We start from the raw sequence: 16518 nt of genomic DNA on the forward strand, positions 1-16518 counted from the left end.
TAAATGTACATCTAAATTCAAATAAAACGCAATTACAAAAATATATTTTTATTTATTTATTATTATTATTATTATTTTGATAAGGGTATTTTGAAAAGGTACTTGGTAATAATGAAACTTAAAGAAGGGTACACAGATATATCTGAAGTTTCAGAAACACTTACCTATCCAGAAATATTTAGTCTGAAACATAGATGTACATTACGATGTTCGTTTTCTTAAATTCCTTTCAAATTTGAATAGACAAAATAGCATCTATCCAAACACGCGCTTACATTTTTTTCGGAATCATTTCAATTTTGAATGTGAAACATATTGAGTGTATTGTGTGTTCTGTGTTTAGGTGACTTTCAACAATTTGACTTTGAATTTAATTGTGTACTTATGTTTAGATTTTTGATAGACAAATAAAATTTTAAAGATAATAGTTTATAAATTATAAACATATTAATCAGCTGCGTGACCTTAGCTAAAAATCCCATATAGGGATAGAGATAGACCATCGGTGCATCAGGCTGATGCGGCTCAAATTAAATTAATAAACATAGGTTATTTATGAGCTATAAAACCCTTTAGATGAGCTTTGTTGTACACACATACTGCAACTGGCCCTTTCTTGATACTTTTTGGTGTATTTTTGCATCATTTCATTTTATGCGTTACACTAACAGTGTTACTGTGTAGTTGCCTTTTGTTTTATAAAATATATTTATGGTTGTTTAGTAAATTTTTTGTGAATTTGGATTATTATTCACGTAAAGTAAGTGTATCTATTATATTTTTGCTAAGTTTGAAAATCACTTAAATTGTTTCATTTTAGTATCTTATTTTGAAAACAAAAGATTTTTATGTTATGTTGGGTAGATGTCTAGAAAATAAATAATTTTCAATAAGAGATTTATATATATATTTGTTCTTGTTCTGGTTGGAAGACATTGGAGTTGGGATCCTTTTACTAATTTCTTTAATAAATAATTTTAATATTCTAGAAATTTCTTAATTATTAAACAATTACTTGAATGTAAAAAATATTAAATAAATATCACTGAGATATGAATCAGTGGCTAATATCTCTACATGTTAATTTTCAAAAAAAAACCTAAAATGTAAGCATATTTATTATTCAAAACATCTGAAAAATCAAATTCTGTAATTCAAAAAAAAATAGTCAGTCCTGGGCCATTCACCTTAAAAATAATAGTCGGTTAAGGGGTTAAAAAATAAGTTGAAGGGAAAATTTCAGAAATTATTATTTATTTTGGTGGACAACTTTTAATGCTCTTCTTATTTTAAAATCTAACCAAGTGTGTTAACCCTCAGATGTTGGAAAAAAAGCCAAAGAAGTTATCTGGTGCACAAAACAGGAAAAGACAATTGCAGCGAGTACAACTGGAACATAAACTGGCTGGATCGCTGAATAAATTTTTAACTTCAGGACCACATAAAAAACGAAGAACGGAAAGTTCTGAAGAAGCAAGTACTCCGTGCAGCTCTACTCCAGAAAAAGAGAAGACACAAGGTAACTATGAAGAAACAAATGTTACATGTGAAAATGAAACTGGACTGTCTACAGAAGTTGCAGCAGAAGAAATATTGGATTCCAATTCAGCGAAACACGAAACTTCAAATTTTAATGTTAATGATCCAGGTACTTGGCCGAATTATATAACTACCAAAGTTGGTGATTGTTTAGTTGAGCATTGCCTGCGTCAAGTAGTTAATAAAGAATTTCTCAAAGATGAATCTGGCTGCAAGTTTTCCGATTCATACTATTATCGAACTTTAGCAAATGGTGAAAAACTATTATGAAGTTATTTAGTTTATTCAGAATCACGAAATTCGATTTTCTGTTATTATTGTGAAATATTTGGTAGTCAAAATTCCCAACTTACTAATGAATACAGTTGTAATGATTGGCAACATTTGAGTCATATACTAAAAATACACGAGACAAGTTCCACGCACATTAAAAACTGTTCAAAATACAGCGAACTTAAAATGTCGTTGATTAAGAAATGCACTATTGATTGCATTTCTTAATCAACAATTAAGAAATGCAATCAATGTATTGCATTTCTTAATCGTTGCAATCTACATAATAATCTACATAATGATTTACATAATAATCTACATAATAATCTACATAATACATTTATTATGTAGATTAACCTTAAGAAAGGTTAATCTACATAATACAATATTTATCAAGACAGTGTATAGCTTTTAGAGGTTCTTCACAAAAACTTTTTGAAAATGATAACGGCAATTTTTTAAAGTTAGTAGAGATTGACGCTAAATTTGATTCGATAATGGCAGAACACTTGCATCGCATCCAAACATCACAAAAAAGGAACATTGTTCATTATTTAGGTGATAAAATACAAAATGAAATCATCCGTATAATTTCTGAAGCTATAAAACAAAAAATTTTAGAAATGGTTAAAGAAGCGAAATAGTATTCATTAATTCTTGACACTACTCCGGATATAAGCCACACAGAACAATTATCTATTGTTATTAGATTTGTTAATCAAAATAAAGATACAAATATAGCAGAAATTCATGAACATTTTTTGGGTTTTCAATCTGTAGAAGATACCACTGGGCAAGGACTATTTCAATTTATAAAAAATTATTTAAAATTATTGAATATTAAGATTTCGGATTTACGGCCAAGCTTATGATAACGGTTCAAATATGCGAGGCAAACATAATGGACTGCAGAAAAAAATCCTTGAAATAAATTCAAGGGCTTTTTTTATTCCGTGTGCTGCTCATTCATTAAATTTGGTAGTTAATGATGCAGCTAAGATATCCTGCGAAACTGTAAAGTTTTTTGGGGTAATACAGGAATTATATAATTATTTTTCAATATCTGTGAAACGTTGGGCTATATTAAAAAAACATATTCGTGTTTTAAATTTGAAACCACTTTCTGCTACTAGATGGGAAAGTAGAGTAGAAGCAATAAAGCCACTTAAAGATAATATCAAGGAAATTTACCAGGCTCTTTTTGATATTACAGAAGATGAAACTAAAGATATCGATTCTAGAGTTTCAGGCAGACAACTTAATTTCAAAGATTTATTCGTTTAAACTTATTTGCTCTGTTCATGTTTGGTACGAAATCTTAAGTCTCGTAAATGTTGCAAGCAAAATAATGCAGAATCCGACATTTGATATAGAAAAAATTACAGAAAAATCTTGATTATGTTATACAAGAATTAAATACTCGCCGAACAGACCAATATTTTGAAAATATTATTAGAACTGCAAAAGAAGTAGCAAGCAATCTTAATATTGATCCTATTTTTTCAGACATTCGCAAAAGAACAAAAACAAAAATGTTTGGTTACAAAGCATCAGATGAGACAATGCATGATTCTAAACAAAATTTTAAAGTAATTTTTTTCTTCGCGATTTTAGACACAACAATAATTTCAGTCACAGAAAGATTCATACTCTTAAAACAACATAGCGAAGACTTTAAAGTTATAAGAAACATTAGCAAATTAAAAGATTGGAGCGATGAAGATTTAATGAAACATTGTAAAGATTTGCACTTAAAACTGAGCGACAATCAAGATTCCGACAATCGCGATATTGATGGTATGACTTTATTTGAGGAATTAAAAACTTTGCAATGTTTTATTAAAAAAGAGTCGGCTCCTCAGAATGTTTTAAATTATATATACGAAAATAAATTAACCGACATGTTTCCGAATACTATGATTGTGATACGTATTTATTTAACATTACCAATATCTCTAGCATCAGGGGAAAGAAGTTTTTCAAAACTGAAACTAATAAAAAATTATTTGCGGTCAACAATGTCTGGATTTATCTAACGGATTTATCAATTATATCAATTGAAAATAATATTATGGATTCATTAGACATTAAAGATATTATTAAAAATTTTGTGGCGGCCAAAGCAAGATGGATAAATATGTAAAATAAATCTATATTTATACTAATTGTTATATAGTTAAAAGCATGAATCCAAATTATCTTCGTTATATAATATTTCTTTTTATATTAAAATAAAAGTAATATTTGTTTATACTTTATATATATATTCTGTTGTATTTATATATTAAGGAATAAACATTTTTGAAAATGTTTATTATTAAAAATTTCTTATTTATGAATTTCAGTGATTACAATGTTCTACTACTGTTAAATAAAATTTATTTTTATATATGCATATAAACTGTTTTGTACTTTTTACAAAATAAAATTTTCCGCAAAAATTTTTCATGGAAACTTATTTCCTGGGGCGCTGAAAAACGTTTTGCACAAGAGCGGCTCCTACCCATGGTGCGGCACTGATTCTCTATTATTTTTAAGGTTTCAGCCTGAAAGAGATAACATTATTGTATTGCTGTTAGATATTTATTCACATTTGGCATCACTGGAAGCCTTATGTCACTTCTTTATCCCGTAACGTTTTCGGGTGAAGCCTTCTGCTCGAAGTGGCAGGGTCACAGATTCCTTTCCAGGACGGTGGTCGGATAATAACAAACATTCATGGCCATGGTGGATTCAAGCCTGCAGCCTCTTGGATGGAGAGTGTATATGCTAAGCACTCAGCCAAACAGGCTGGCTTCTGTCACTCTCCAGATTTATTAAAAGATAATATACAAGAATAAGTGATAAAGGAGAAGAAGATCTAAAAGAAGAGCAGTTTGGTGTTAGAAAAGAGAGACAAACTGTTTATATATTGTATTAATGGAAATGGACAGACAGTTGAAATCTGGAAAAAACCCTGTTTCTAGAATATTTTGATTTGGAAAAGCCCTTGAATTCAACAGGAAAAAATCTTGGCACATTTTGAGAACATAGATTTATCTTGTCTCTTATCCTGTTTGTTCTTCCTAAAAAGATATCTTTTATGTTTATGACATAAATGATCTTTTTACAATCACTTCTAATCCTATTCACAGCTTTGCTGACAATAGTACTCTCTACACTCCTACTCATTTGACAAACCATACAGTACTCTGACATCCCTGGTCACAAGATCATCTTCAACAGTATCTTAAACATTGATCTTCATACATAAGAGACGAATGAACGAAGCTGTGAGATGTGTGATTTATGGAGATTTGATTTCTTTTTTTTTTTTTCTTTTTCTTTTTTGAAATTATGGAATCTACAACCATGTTAAAATAACTCTTTTTATTATCCCGACGGTTCGATTTTCATATCAAGATCATCATCTGGAGCATACATAAATATACAAGACAAACTGTGTTACATTTCAAACTGTAAGCTAGAGAAATAATGATTTGATCACATGCTACTCACTGGCATGACCTCTAGTGAAAAAAAAAATTACATCAAGCTAGATTTAATTTATGATTACATGAATAAACATTCTTGCTTACAGATGGTTTTCCTTCCAGTAACAGTGATGTCCTATTTCTATTATTACAATTGTTATTTTTGATTTAAAAAAATATTTATAAATTACAACATGAATAAACATTCTTTCTTATAGATTTTTTCTTTAACAGTGATATCCTATTTTTTAGTATTAAAGTTGTTATTTTAGATTTAGGATTCTAGATTTTTTACAGTTTTGTTTATAGTTGTTCTTAGTTCTTAGAAACAGCAGTGTGTTACAGTTCATAATTGAGATTGAAACACATAACACACTGTCGTTTCTAGGTACACTTGTCATACATCTTCCCTTGGGCAATCTTTCCTTCACAGTTTACCTAAAACCGACACCTACTGGCCAATATATACACATAAACTCCTACCACCACCCAACACAAACTTGGTGTCATCAATATCCTAAAAACCAGGGCTCTAAAGATCTGTTCCAGTGAACAGGCACTGAAAAAGGAATTTAAAATGATCAGCAATACTTTTCAAAAAAATGGATACAGCCAAAACACTATTAACAAAATTCTCTACAAGACCTCAATAAAAAAACAAAGACAAACCAGACTACAGTAAAACTATAACCATTCCCTACATTAAAGGGACATCAGACAAAATTAACAGAGTACTACAAAAATACCACCTTAAAGCCAACTTTAAACCTCCTGCAAAATTAAAACGCCTACTCAACTCATCCAAAGAACCACTCCCTCCACTGGCCCACCCTGGAGTATACCGTATTTACTACACCTGCAACATACCATACATAGGAAAAACAGGACACACAATATCGATCAGACAAAAAGAACATAAACGATCAGACAAAAAGAACATAAACAATTAAACATAAACAATGTACAGCATAGCATATAATAATTATGGTAAAGCTGGCCTTTCTGATTATGCCCTGAACACCTTACATAGAATTGACTGGAAAAGCACTAGTTGTCTACATCACACCAAAACATTGTATGAATGCAAATTTAAGGAAGCTTGTGAGATCATTATCAACCACCCCAATCTAAATAATAATGATGGTCTAAAAATCCCATACATATGAAGGCATATATTCGTCCCACGAATCCTTCTTTTCTAAGAACAACTACAAACAGGACTGTAGAAAATCCAGGATCCTAAATCTAAAATAACAACTTTAATACTAAAAAATAGGACATCACTGTGAAAGAAAAAATCTATAAGAAAGAATGTTTATTCATGTTGTAATTTATAATTTTTTTTTTAAATCAAAAATAACAATTGTAAAAATAGAAATAGGATATCACTGTTACTGGAAGGAAAACCATCAGTAAACAAGAATGTTTATTTATGTATAAATTAAACCTAGCTTGATGTATTTTATTTTATTTTTTTTGCTAGAGGTCATGCCAGTGAATAATATGTGATCAAATCATTGTTTCTCTAGCTTACAGTTTGAAATGTAATGCAGCTTGTCTGGTATATTTATGTAAGCTCCAGATGATGATCTTGATATGAAGATAGAAACGTCAGGATAATAAAAAGAGTTATTTTAACATCGTTGTAGAATCCATAATTTGAAAAATGAATGCTTATCACCATGAAACACTAAAAGAAAGGAAGATGGAGATTTGATGATTCAGGGTGCAGAATAGAGTGCATGAGGTGTGCTTCCATATAGAGTATGGAAATGAAGCAAGGTAAAAATGTTGAAGAGGTGATAATGTGATCGTCGGTTGAAATACTAGTGGTGGTCGGCAGTAGATGGCGTTGATGTAGTAGGTGGAAACAGTGCTGTGGAGCAGATGCCCTCCCTGGATGAGTCTTTGGACTCCCTGGAGGTGTCATATAATAATAAATTTTTTAGCGCCTGTTTGGCCAAGAGTTAGTGTATTCGCTCTCCAGCCCAAAGGCTGCGGGTTTGAATCCTGCCATGATGTTTGTGATTGTCTGTGAAACATGTAGATTCCAAAGTTTTTATAACACTTTATTAAATAAAACATTTCAGTCTAAATACAGAGATCATCTTCATTAAGCACACCTTTCAAACAAGGGAGGGTAATGATAGTGGATTTTTTAAAATATACAAATTATGTTATATTGCAGTGTTTATCAAATAGATAGCTACCCATTAGTGGGTTGTGACTAGTATTTTTTTTTTATGAAATAGAATAAAAAATATCATAGCAGATGTAATAGATTTCGTAGCTTTAAAACACTCATTCTTATAAAAATGTTGTTTACTTATGAGTTTAAATACATGTTAACATGTATTTAAATATATTTAAACATAAATAAAATCATGTTTAATAATAACTTAATTATGCTTATTTATACTTCATTATATATGGAAAGGACAAGTATTGTTTTTGTAAAGCTTTTCTATCATAAGTATATATTTATATTAGACTTGCCAAGAAATTATATTAATATAATATCAACTACATACCTATACAATATAATAAATTTAGTTTAATCCTTTATCCAAGTGTGAGCAAACAAAGTTTGCACCTGAAAGTATCTTCAGGACTGGGGTAAGGTAGTGCAACACCATGGCGACTCCTTGCAAAGGTGGAGCAAGATACTATCAATCCTAACTCAGTATCTCCCATAATACAAAACACATCTCCTTGCAGATATGTCTAATGTTATGCATTAAGGGAAGAGCCACTACCCATACTAGTTTTGCCCTTTATTGAGGTCTCTTTAGTGGGAGCCAGGCCTAAGTGGAGATACCAGCCAGAAGCATTAGCAAGGTCATCTCTACCTGTAGGAGTTGCCAAATGGTGTGCCACCTTTTTAATAAATTACTCTGGATTTAGAGAAAGATGTTGAAAGTTTATTTTTCACTTGGTTAGAATATAATAAATTTAGTTTAATCCTTTATCCATATCGTATACACCTATACACCTAGCTGTATGGGTCAACATGCAGTGGGGAGATTATGAGAGCTGTGCAGCTGTATTGAAGAGTCATTTAACCACATAATTGGGTATATGATTGCACACCATGTGCCATAGCATCAGGATTCAGAGAGAGATCATCACCCTCCGTCAGTGATGGTTTGGTGGGGGAATGATGTATCAGAGAGGTATCCAAGTTTTATTTCTGCAAGAAAGGGATCAAAAGCTCCACCAAAGTGTATCAAGACATCATGCTGGAATCTGTGGTATGGCCTCTGAACACTTGGTTTCACCTTCCAACAGGACTAAGCCCTTGCACATAAGACAAGGACCACACAACAGTGGTTGGGGGAAAATGTGCTCGACCACATATCATCATCTAATTGGCCAGATGGAGGTCCCAATCTGAATCTGTTGGACTTAAAATTGTGGTCAGAGCTTGAGAGAGTAGCTTGCAAGAAATGACATCTCAGCATTGCCAGCCTGAAGGTGGATTTGGAGCAAGCACTGACAGTGTTTCCATTTGATGTTGTACGTGCTGCCAACAATATATGGCCTTACAGACTTTAGGTGTGTGAGAAGGCAAAAGGGGGATATTTTGAACATTGAGTGCTGCTACATGCATGTTATGCATGTGATTTGTATGTGCTGAATGCTGTAAATGATTTACTGATAGATTAAAGGTTTATGCACTTTTCAAGTTGTAATAGTATTTATGGCTAGACTTAGGTATATTATTAAACTTATTTACTTGAAGTAGTTATATGCACTAACTTCATAATTAATTCAAGCAAACTTGGATGAATTTCTCTTGAATTTTGATATCTGATCTTAAGGGTATAAGCTTTGTTTCAGCACTTCCGTGAAGTATTCAAAGCCAAACAGAGAAACAGGAACAAGATTTATGCTAATATGTGAAGTTGCATTAGGCAGCGTTTATAAAGTCACAAAATTTGATACCAGTCTCACTTCTCCACCTGATGGCTACAGCAGTGTTCAAGGAATGAGGGTTACGGAAGAGACATCTTCAGATTTTATGGTAAGTTTCAAAATTTTTTGTAATACTTTTTAAACATGAACAATGCTTGTAAGTATTATACACAGTAAGATCCCTGCTTTTTATGATCTAATTGGCTCTGGGTAAACCATCATTGTCACCATAAACCAAACTTGTAATTTTCCAATGATTTGGTATCATGAAGTTACTATTATTGCTGAAAATATAGGTCGAATTCTTATACACGCACACATGCATGCACTCGTGCACATACACAAAAAACTTTTCTTTTGTATAATCTTTAAGATGGTGAGTTATTTATTATTATATATTTATTATATAATGATCAAATACAGCAAGAAACATATTACACCAATGTAACAGATCTATGACTATTATTATTATTATCCCAAGACCTCACGAAGTCAAAGACTCATCTGAGAGGTCCTTTTATCACACACAGCTCATCATACCATGTCTTAAACACACTCAAACTCCTTGCAGACACCACACTCTCAGGCAAGGCATTCCAATCATTTACAACCCTGCAAGAAAAAAACTTGCTTCTCACTCCCCTCCTCACACCCTCTTTATACAGTTTCCATTGATGACCTCTGGTTCTCCCAGTATTTTCTGTAGAACTTCTCCAACATTGATCCTATAACAACCCCTTACTAACTTGTAGGTATCTATCATATCTCCCTTCTTCCTCCTATCTACCAGACTCTGCAAATTACATCTTCTCCATCTTTCCTCATACTCAACATTCCAGAGGTTAGAAACTACTTTAGTGAGTCGTCTTTGGACCCTTTCCAACATCTCTTCGTCCTTCTGAAAATCAGGTGACCAAATCTGGGCACAATAGTCCATGTGTGTCCTAATCAAAGCCTTATACAGGAACAAGAATCTCCCTACTTCTACAAGTCAGTGTTCTCCGCATCATCCCAAAAAGCCTTTGTGTTGTCTTCACAATTTTAGCTATGTTTCCCCGAAATTTCAGATCCTTATCCATTATCATCCTCAGATCTCTTATTTCCTCCATCTCCAACAATATATCCTCACTAAGCATAAATTCTGCATCCATCTTTGTTTTCCAAATTTTAAAACCTTACATTTTGCAACATTGAACTCACATCCCCATTTCCGTGCCCAATCACTCAATTTATTCAAGTCTTCTTGTAAGGTCACAACATCTTCTCTACTCTTCATGGTTCGTCCCAACTTTGCATCATCCACGAACAACTGAATATCTCCATCCACATCTTCTCCAATATCATTAATATGCAAGTTAAACAGCAATTGCCTTAAAACAGATCCCTGAGGCACTTCACTAGTGACTTTCCTTTTCCTGGATATTGCTCCCCCCCCATACACAACTTGTTGATACCTATCAGATACCCAGTCTCCAATCTAATGCACTAATCTAATATCCAACCCCATCTGCTCTAGTTTGCCTGTCAACTTATTATGTGGTAATCTATCAAAAGACTTTGTGAAATCTAAGTATATATTACCATGTATCCTTCTCCTCTGTCCAAGGAAGCAGTCACTTTATTGTAATAAGTAAGTAGATTACTAAAACATGACCTCCTTTTAGCAAATCCATGCTGTCAGTCAAAGATAATACCATTGTTGTCAACCCAATTCTGGATCGTAGTTCTCACAAGCTTCTCTAACAAGTAAACCACAACACCTAACACACAGATAGGCCTATAGTTTGATGCTTGATTTCGATCACCTCCTTTATGAAGTGGTACAATCTTGTCCTCCTTCCACTCCTTAGGAATTTGAACAAGTGCAAGACTCATATTAAAAAATATGTCAAGGCAGGTGTCAACTCCCTTGCACATTCCTTCAGATTACGTGGTGATATATTATCAATTCCCACAGCCTTATTAACATCTAGTTTGCTCGGCTTCTCATACACATCTTGCTCACTTACAGTCAGTCTCTCCTCCCTATCATCCACTGCTATCAATCTCTCCATGAGGTCACATTCACAAGATTGAAAGACCTTTATGAACTGCTCATTAAGTATCTCCGACACACATTTCACAAGCTGTCTTTATACCATTTTCTCCAATCAATGTCATCCTTCATAATCATTCTTTTTTTTTTTGCTGGCTACATATCGAAAGAACTCCTTAGGATTCTTTTTGGCTTCCTTAGCTAACTGATGTTCACACCTCTCTTTAGCTACCCTCGCCAACCAAGTCATCCCATACACCTTGCCTGGTCTTTGTAGTACTCATGGAATTGGTTATTTCCACTTCTCTTATGCTGCCTCCATAATTCCCTTTTTCTCTGTATTGCATGCTTAATCCCTATATTCATCCATCTCACACCTACCTTATTTAACCTTCTCACCCTTGGAATACATTTAGATATACCATCTACTAGATAGTTTTTGAGTTTTAAGTTTTTGATTGAATTAAAAGTCACATGAAAGAGAGTTATGCAATACAATTTTCAATTTTCAAGCCAGTTTATAGTTTCCATCATCACATGATGGAAGTTTGTATAGTGCCCTCAAAAGCATATATCAGACAGTCTAGTAAAATGTCGTCAATAGTTTGAGAGTAATAATTGCAGTCACAAGCAGGTGAATCAGTCCATTTCTATTTATGTAGATGGTGTTTACATTGTAAAATCTCTCACGATTCGTTAAACTAATTAACTCCTCGAGTTCAATTTTACAGATGTTTCCAAACATATATATAATAGAATTTTGTGGTAATTAACTGAATGTAATAAATATTCTGTAAAAAATGCATAAAATAATTTCCATTGAGTTGTATATAAAAATGGAAAAGAGGGGATTAACAGAGATTAGAACGATGACTAGGCAAAAACAAACATTCGCAAGGTCTTGTGAACATAAAAATATGCACCTACGTTAGAGACACACACAAGCGGAGGGAGCAGAAGTGACGTCATCATGCTAGCAGGTAATCCTGGAAACTATAACATAGTAATAAAGGATTAGAGAAGATATAAAATAGGACTGAGATGGGTCAAAAGCTCTTGATTTAGGGTTCTCTAATTTTAGGTTCTAAGTTCTTTCCCAGAGAGCAGAGTTCCTGGTGTGTGCAAGCGAGGCTGTTATCGATGGAACTCCTGTTTGAATGTATGGATGTGCTAGGAAAGTGCTACTACCTGCGGTCAAAACGAAGACTTCGGCAACTCCTTTCCAGTTACCGATGGGAAATCGCAGCGGCAGTACCAATGGAAGAATCACTCTGATCTTGTCCGGCAATTCCCAGAGTGAGACCGCCACAATGTTCACGCAACAATCATGACCCACGATGGAGACATATCTGAAGTTTAGTTCAATTGTCTGAACTATAAGTAAGCACATTTTGTTGATGTTTATGAATAATACAATTGGAATTAGTCTGTATAATGAAGGTGCTTACAGGTATTTGTTAGTGAAATGTTAAATAATGAATTATGGTTACAAAAGGGTAAATTGATCGTAAATTTGTAACTTAACTTAAGGAATAACTATGTGCTTATTATAGATAGGTTAGCATTGTGATGGGATTACGTAATTGTTATGTGTAAAGTTACTCAATTTTATGTTGTACCTAATGAGTACTTGAATAGATTGAGAGAGACTTATTCTCCCCTTTTGATGTGTGTATTGTACTTTCTTACTAGCTAAAAATAAATGCTTTGTTTGGTTAACTATCTTGCCTGATCAATTGCACTATCTCTAAAAAACCAGTGAACCTGCATGCACATTAGATTGAGAATTGCCACAACTTGCTATAGAAATTTCTGCGTATTAACTAAGATTTTGCCTGTATTCCTTACCTTAATTCACAAACTACAGTAGCTCGATTAGAATGATATAGTCATTAATCAAAATACATTTTTCTAATTCATTAGTGCAAGAATTGGAAACCTGTATATCATAACTAGGCTGATAACTTGGTCTATTTACTAGCAGTAAGAACAGGGACTAAGATTAAGTAGGATTAACAGTGAGATATACGTTAAGCAGATTAAAGTAAAATTAAGAGTAAAGCAGCATAGAGTTAGCTAAGACATAAAGCGCTGGGTGTGGAGCACATACGAGGTTAATTAAGGTGCAGTTGAATTTTAGATACAAGAATAAATAAATAGAATATTACAATGGCGCAGACAACAATCATAAAATATAACAACATCTACCATGACTTGTTTTAATGCAGTTTAAGGTTAAGCAAGGATGCCGTGGTAGTTCAAATCCAGATAGTTTAGATGTAGGGTCCAATATAGCTAATCTGGGATTGTTATAGTTGAAGCCATTCATCTTTCTGTATGTCAGTCAAGTTGAAAGATTCCCATTCCTTGCTATTCTTCAACTAGGATTCCATAATTTAGCAAGAGCTGCTCTTCTGCATAAATCAGGAGCTGCAATATTATTGATGACATATAGCCAATAATTTGGTGTAGATCTTATAGTTCCTGTTATTATTCTCATTGTTTGATTAAGTTGGATGTCCACCTTAGAAGTATGAACACTGTTGAGCCTTACTGGAGAGCAGTACTCTGAAAGTTGAATAAACCAAGGCCAAAGCTTATAGACATAAGGCTTCAGCATCTACGTACCGAGTTGAACCATCCAGCTTCTGAATTATATGAATAAGAGTTTTTATTTTCTGATCTACTTTCACTAAGTGTTCTTTGAAGGTGAGTGTTCCATCTAGGGTAACACCTAAATATTTAGGATTTAGGTATACTATTAAAGTTCAGTAATGTATCTCTGAAGAAGACAGTCGGTTTGAAATTAGCCTGATTGTTATTAAGATGGAAGATAGACACTTCAGTTTTTTATAGGTTTTGGTTTAGATGCCACTATTTGAAATATGAATCCAGAATTTTCAAATCATTTGTAATGAATTTTTCAGCTTCATTAAACTTAGTGCTTTGTGTGATTATTGCAAGGTTGTCTGCATAAGTAAATTTCCTTGATCTGGTTTTGAGGGAGATCATAAATATATAAATTGAACAACAATAGAGATATTACAGAGCCTTGAGGGCGTCCATTATAAGCTTGTGTGGTCAACTTTTTTGAATTACCTGCAAATACCTGTTTCCATCTGTTATTAAGCATATTGTTCAATAAGTTAGCGAATCTTCTACATGGAATCATCTTCAGAAATTTAAGTAGCAGGTCCTTTCTCTATACAGTGTCATATGCTGATATTAAGTCAGTGAACACAGCAATAATGTCAGATGTCTCTCAAAACCATTCTCAATCATTGATGTAAGAACCAGTACTTGTTTGCAACATCCTCTTCCTGATCTGAAGCCTGCTTGCTCAGGAAGTATTAGGTTGTTTATAATGGGAAATATTCTATTGTATATAATCCTTTCCATAAGTTCAAGAGGAACACTCATAAGAGCACTATGGATTGGTAGCTATCTCCTCATGATGGATCTTTGCCCCTGGTTTTAGAATGGTTATTATTTTCATTCTTCTAAAGAGAGAGGGAAGATTTCCTGAAACCAAGATGTTATTATATAGGTTAGCTAACCCTTTTTGCCATTTTTGCCATAATTTTTAAGAAATTTTGGAAAAATTCCATCATGTCCAGCAGCATTGCTATTTTTAAGTATTTTGATAGCCTCATTTACTCACTGTATTAAGATGATGTATCCAGTGTTGAAGTTTTCTGGTTTTGCCTGTGTTTCTAACATTTGTTTCTCTTCAATGGTAAACTGTCTGGAAAGGGTAGGGTTTGGTTTTAAGGATGACTTCAATTTCAACAGTTGTGTGTTGATGTCTTTTACAGACTGGCAATCATATGGGTGTTTAGAAGTTGCAACTATATGTTTTGCCATCTCTTTGACATAAATAGATCGCTTTCTCATGGATGCCTTTGCACTAGGATCCAACCTCTACAACAAGGACCATGCTTGTTTACTTGAATGTATAAAATTAATATTTTCAACTCTCTCAATTCATTTCTTTCTCCTTGCATTATTCAAGGTATGTAGGAGATCCTTAGCTACTGTCTGGTCTTCAACTTCTAAATTCGTGATAGAGGTTGTTGCTATTACTGTTTCAACCCAGAATATATTCTTTCTTGTAACCTCTAGGAATAGTTCTCTTTGCAGTTCTTTTAATCATTCCTATAAATTTGCCATAATTGCTAGGTGTAGCTTATATCCACCTAATATTGACACCTACTTGTTCAGTAAAAGTTCTTCCTATTTTGTCGTATTGTAGTTCCATCTAGGATTTGGGAGTGATAATTAAGTGGTATATGAATTTCTAGAAAATATAAGATTTTTTTGTGCTAACTACTTGGGAAGGGTCCAAGAACTTTTCTGGTTATGTTGTGACTTTGATGATGATGATGATACTTGGTTATAAGCAGGAAATTCCTTTTCAGCTAGATGGCATACAGTCTATGCCATCTATCTGAAAAAAAAGATAAAGGTATCTTTAGCACCATATATTAAATTAAGATCCTGGGCTTCCATCCATTCCATCAGCTTTTCACCATTACTATCATCATCATCAAATTCCTGCCATGTGCCCTCAAGGGGGGGGGGGTGTACAGGATATGATAGTACTACATGAAAAAAAATTACGTCATTACTAACTGCCTATCTACAATTTTCCTCCAAATCACTCTGGTACTTGTCAAGATTCCAACATTATCAGATCTTATATTTCTATCGTCTAAGGCACTTTGTACCGTATCAATCCACCTATATCTTGGTCTTCCTTTGCTGCCAACCTCACAGAGAACACTTGTTTTGCTAATCTTTCCTCGCCCATTCTGTTTAAGTGACCATACCACCTGAGATTAGCTCTGCTAATGCATTCCAGGATGCCAACAATGTCAAGTTCTTTCCTAATATCCTCATTTTTAATACGATATTGTAATTGATACCATCTGTTCACGCCTATAATCTTTCTCAGGACTCATATATCTGTGGTCTCTAGTCTTTGGTCAAGTGTTTTACTTCTGACCCAGCTCTCAGATCCATAAGTTAAAACTGGTTTGAACACTGTCTTGTATACAGCTAATTTAGTGTTCCGACTAATTTCTCTCTTATTCCATATGAATTTATTCAATTGACTTCCCACCATACCAGCTTTGCTGATTCTGTTGTCTATTTCTATATTTAATTTGCCATCTTCACTAAAAATCGTGCCTAAGTAGCTGAAATGTTTTACTTGTTCCACAGGTTCTCCATTCACAACACAGTTGACATTTTCAATGATTCTGCCTATTTTCATTGTCTTTG

At 33.4% G+C, this 16518-nt stretch overlaps 1 protein-coding gene across 7 annotated transcripts in view; it reads left to right on the forward strand.

Moving 5' to 3' along the window:
* The window catches only part of LOC150094297 (protein mono-ADP-ribosyltransferase PARP4-like), an 879331-nt gene that overhangs the window by 271331 nt on the left and 591482 nt on the right, over nucleotides 1–16518 (forward strand). For all 7 annotated transcript variants that reach the window (XM_090411811.1, XM_090411815.1, XM_090411816.1 and 4 more), the window contains exon 11: nucleotides 9126–9309. In XM_090411811.1, coding sequence (XP_090267937.1) covers nucleotides 9126–9309 — 184 coding nt within the window. The remainder of the gene's footprint in view (nucleotides 1–9125; nucleotides 9310–16518) is intronic.

This window comes from Typopeltis vanoorti, chromosome 22, assembly GCF_054136105.1.
Source record: "Typopeltis vanoorti isolate ZY-2024b chromosome 22, IOZ_Tvanoo_1.0, whole genome shotgun sequence".
In the NCBI taxonomy this organism is placed as follows: domain Eukaryota; kingdom Metazoa; phylum Arthropoda; class Arachnida; order Uropygi; family Thelyphonidae; genus Typopeltis; species Typopeltis vanoorti.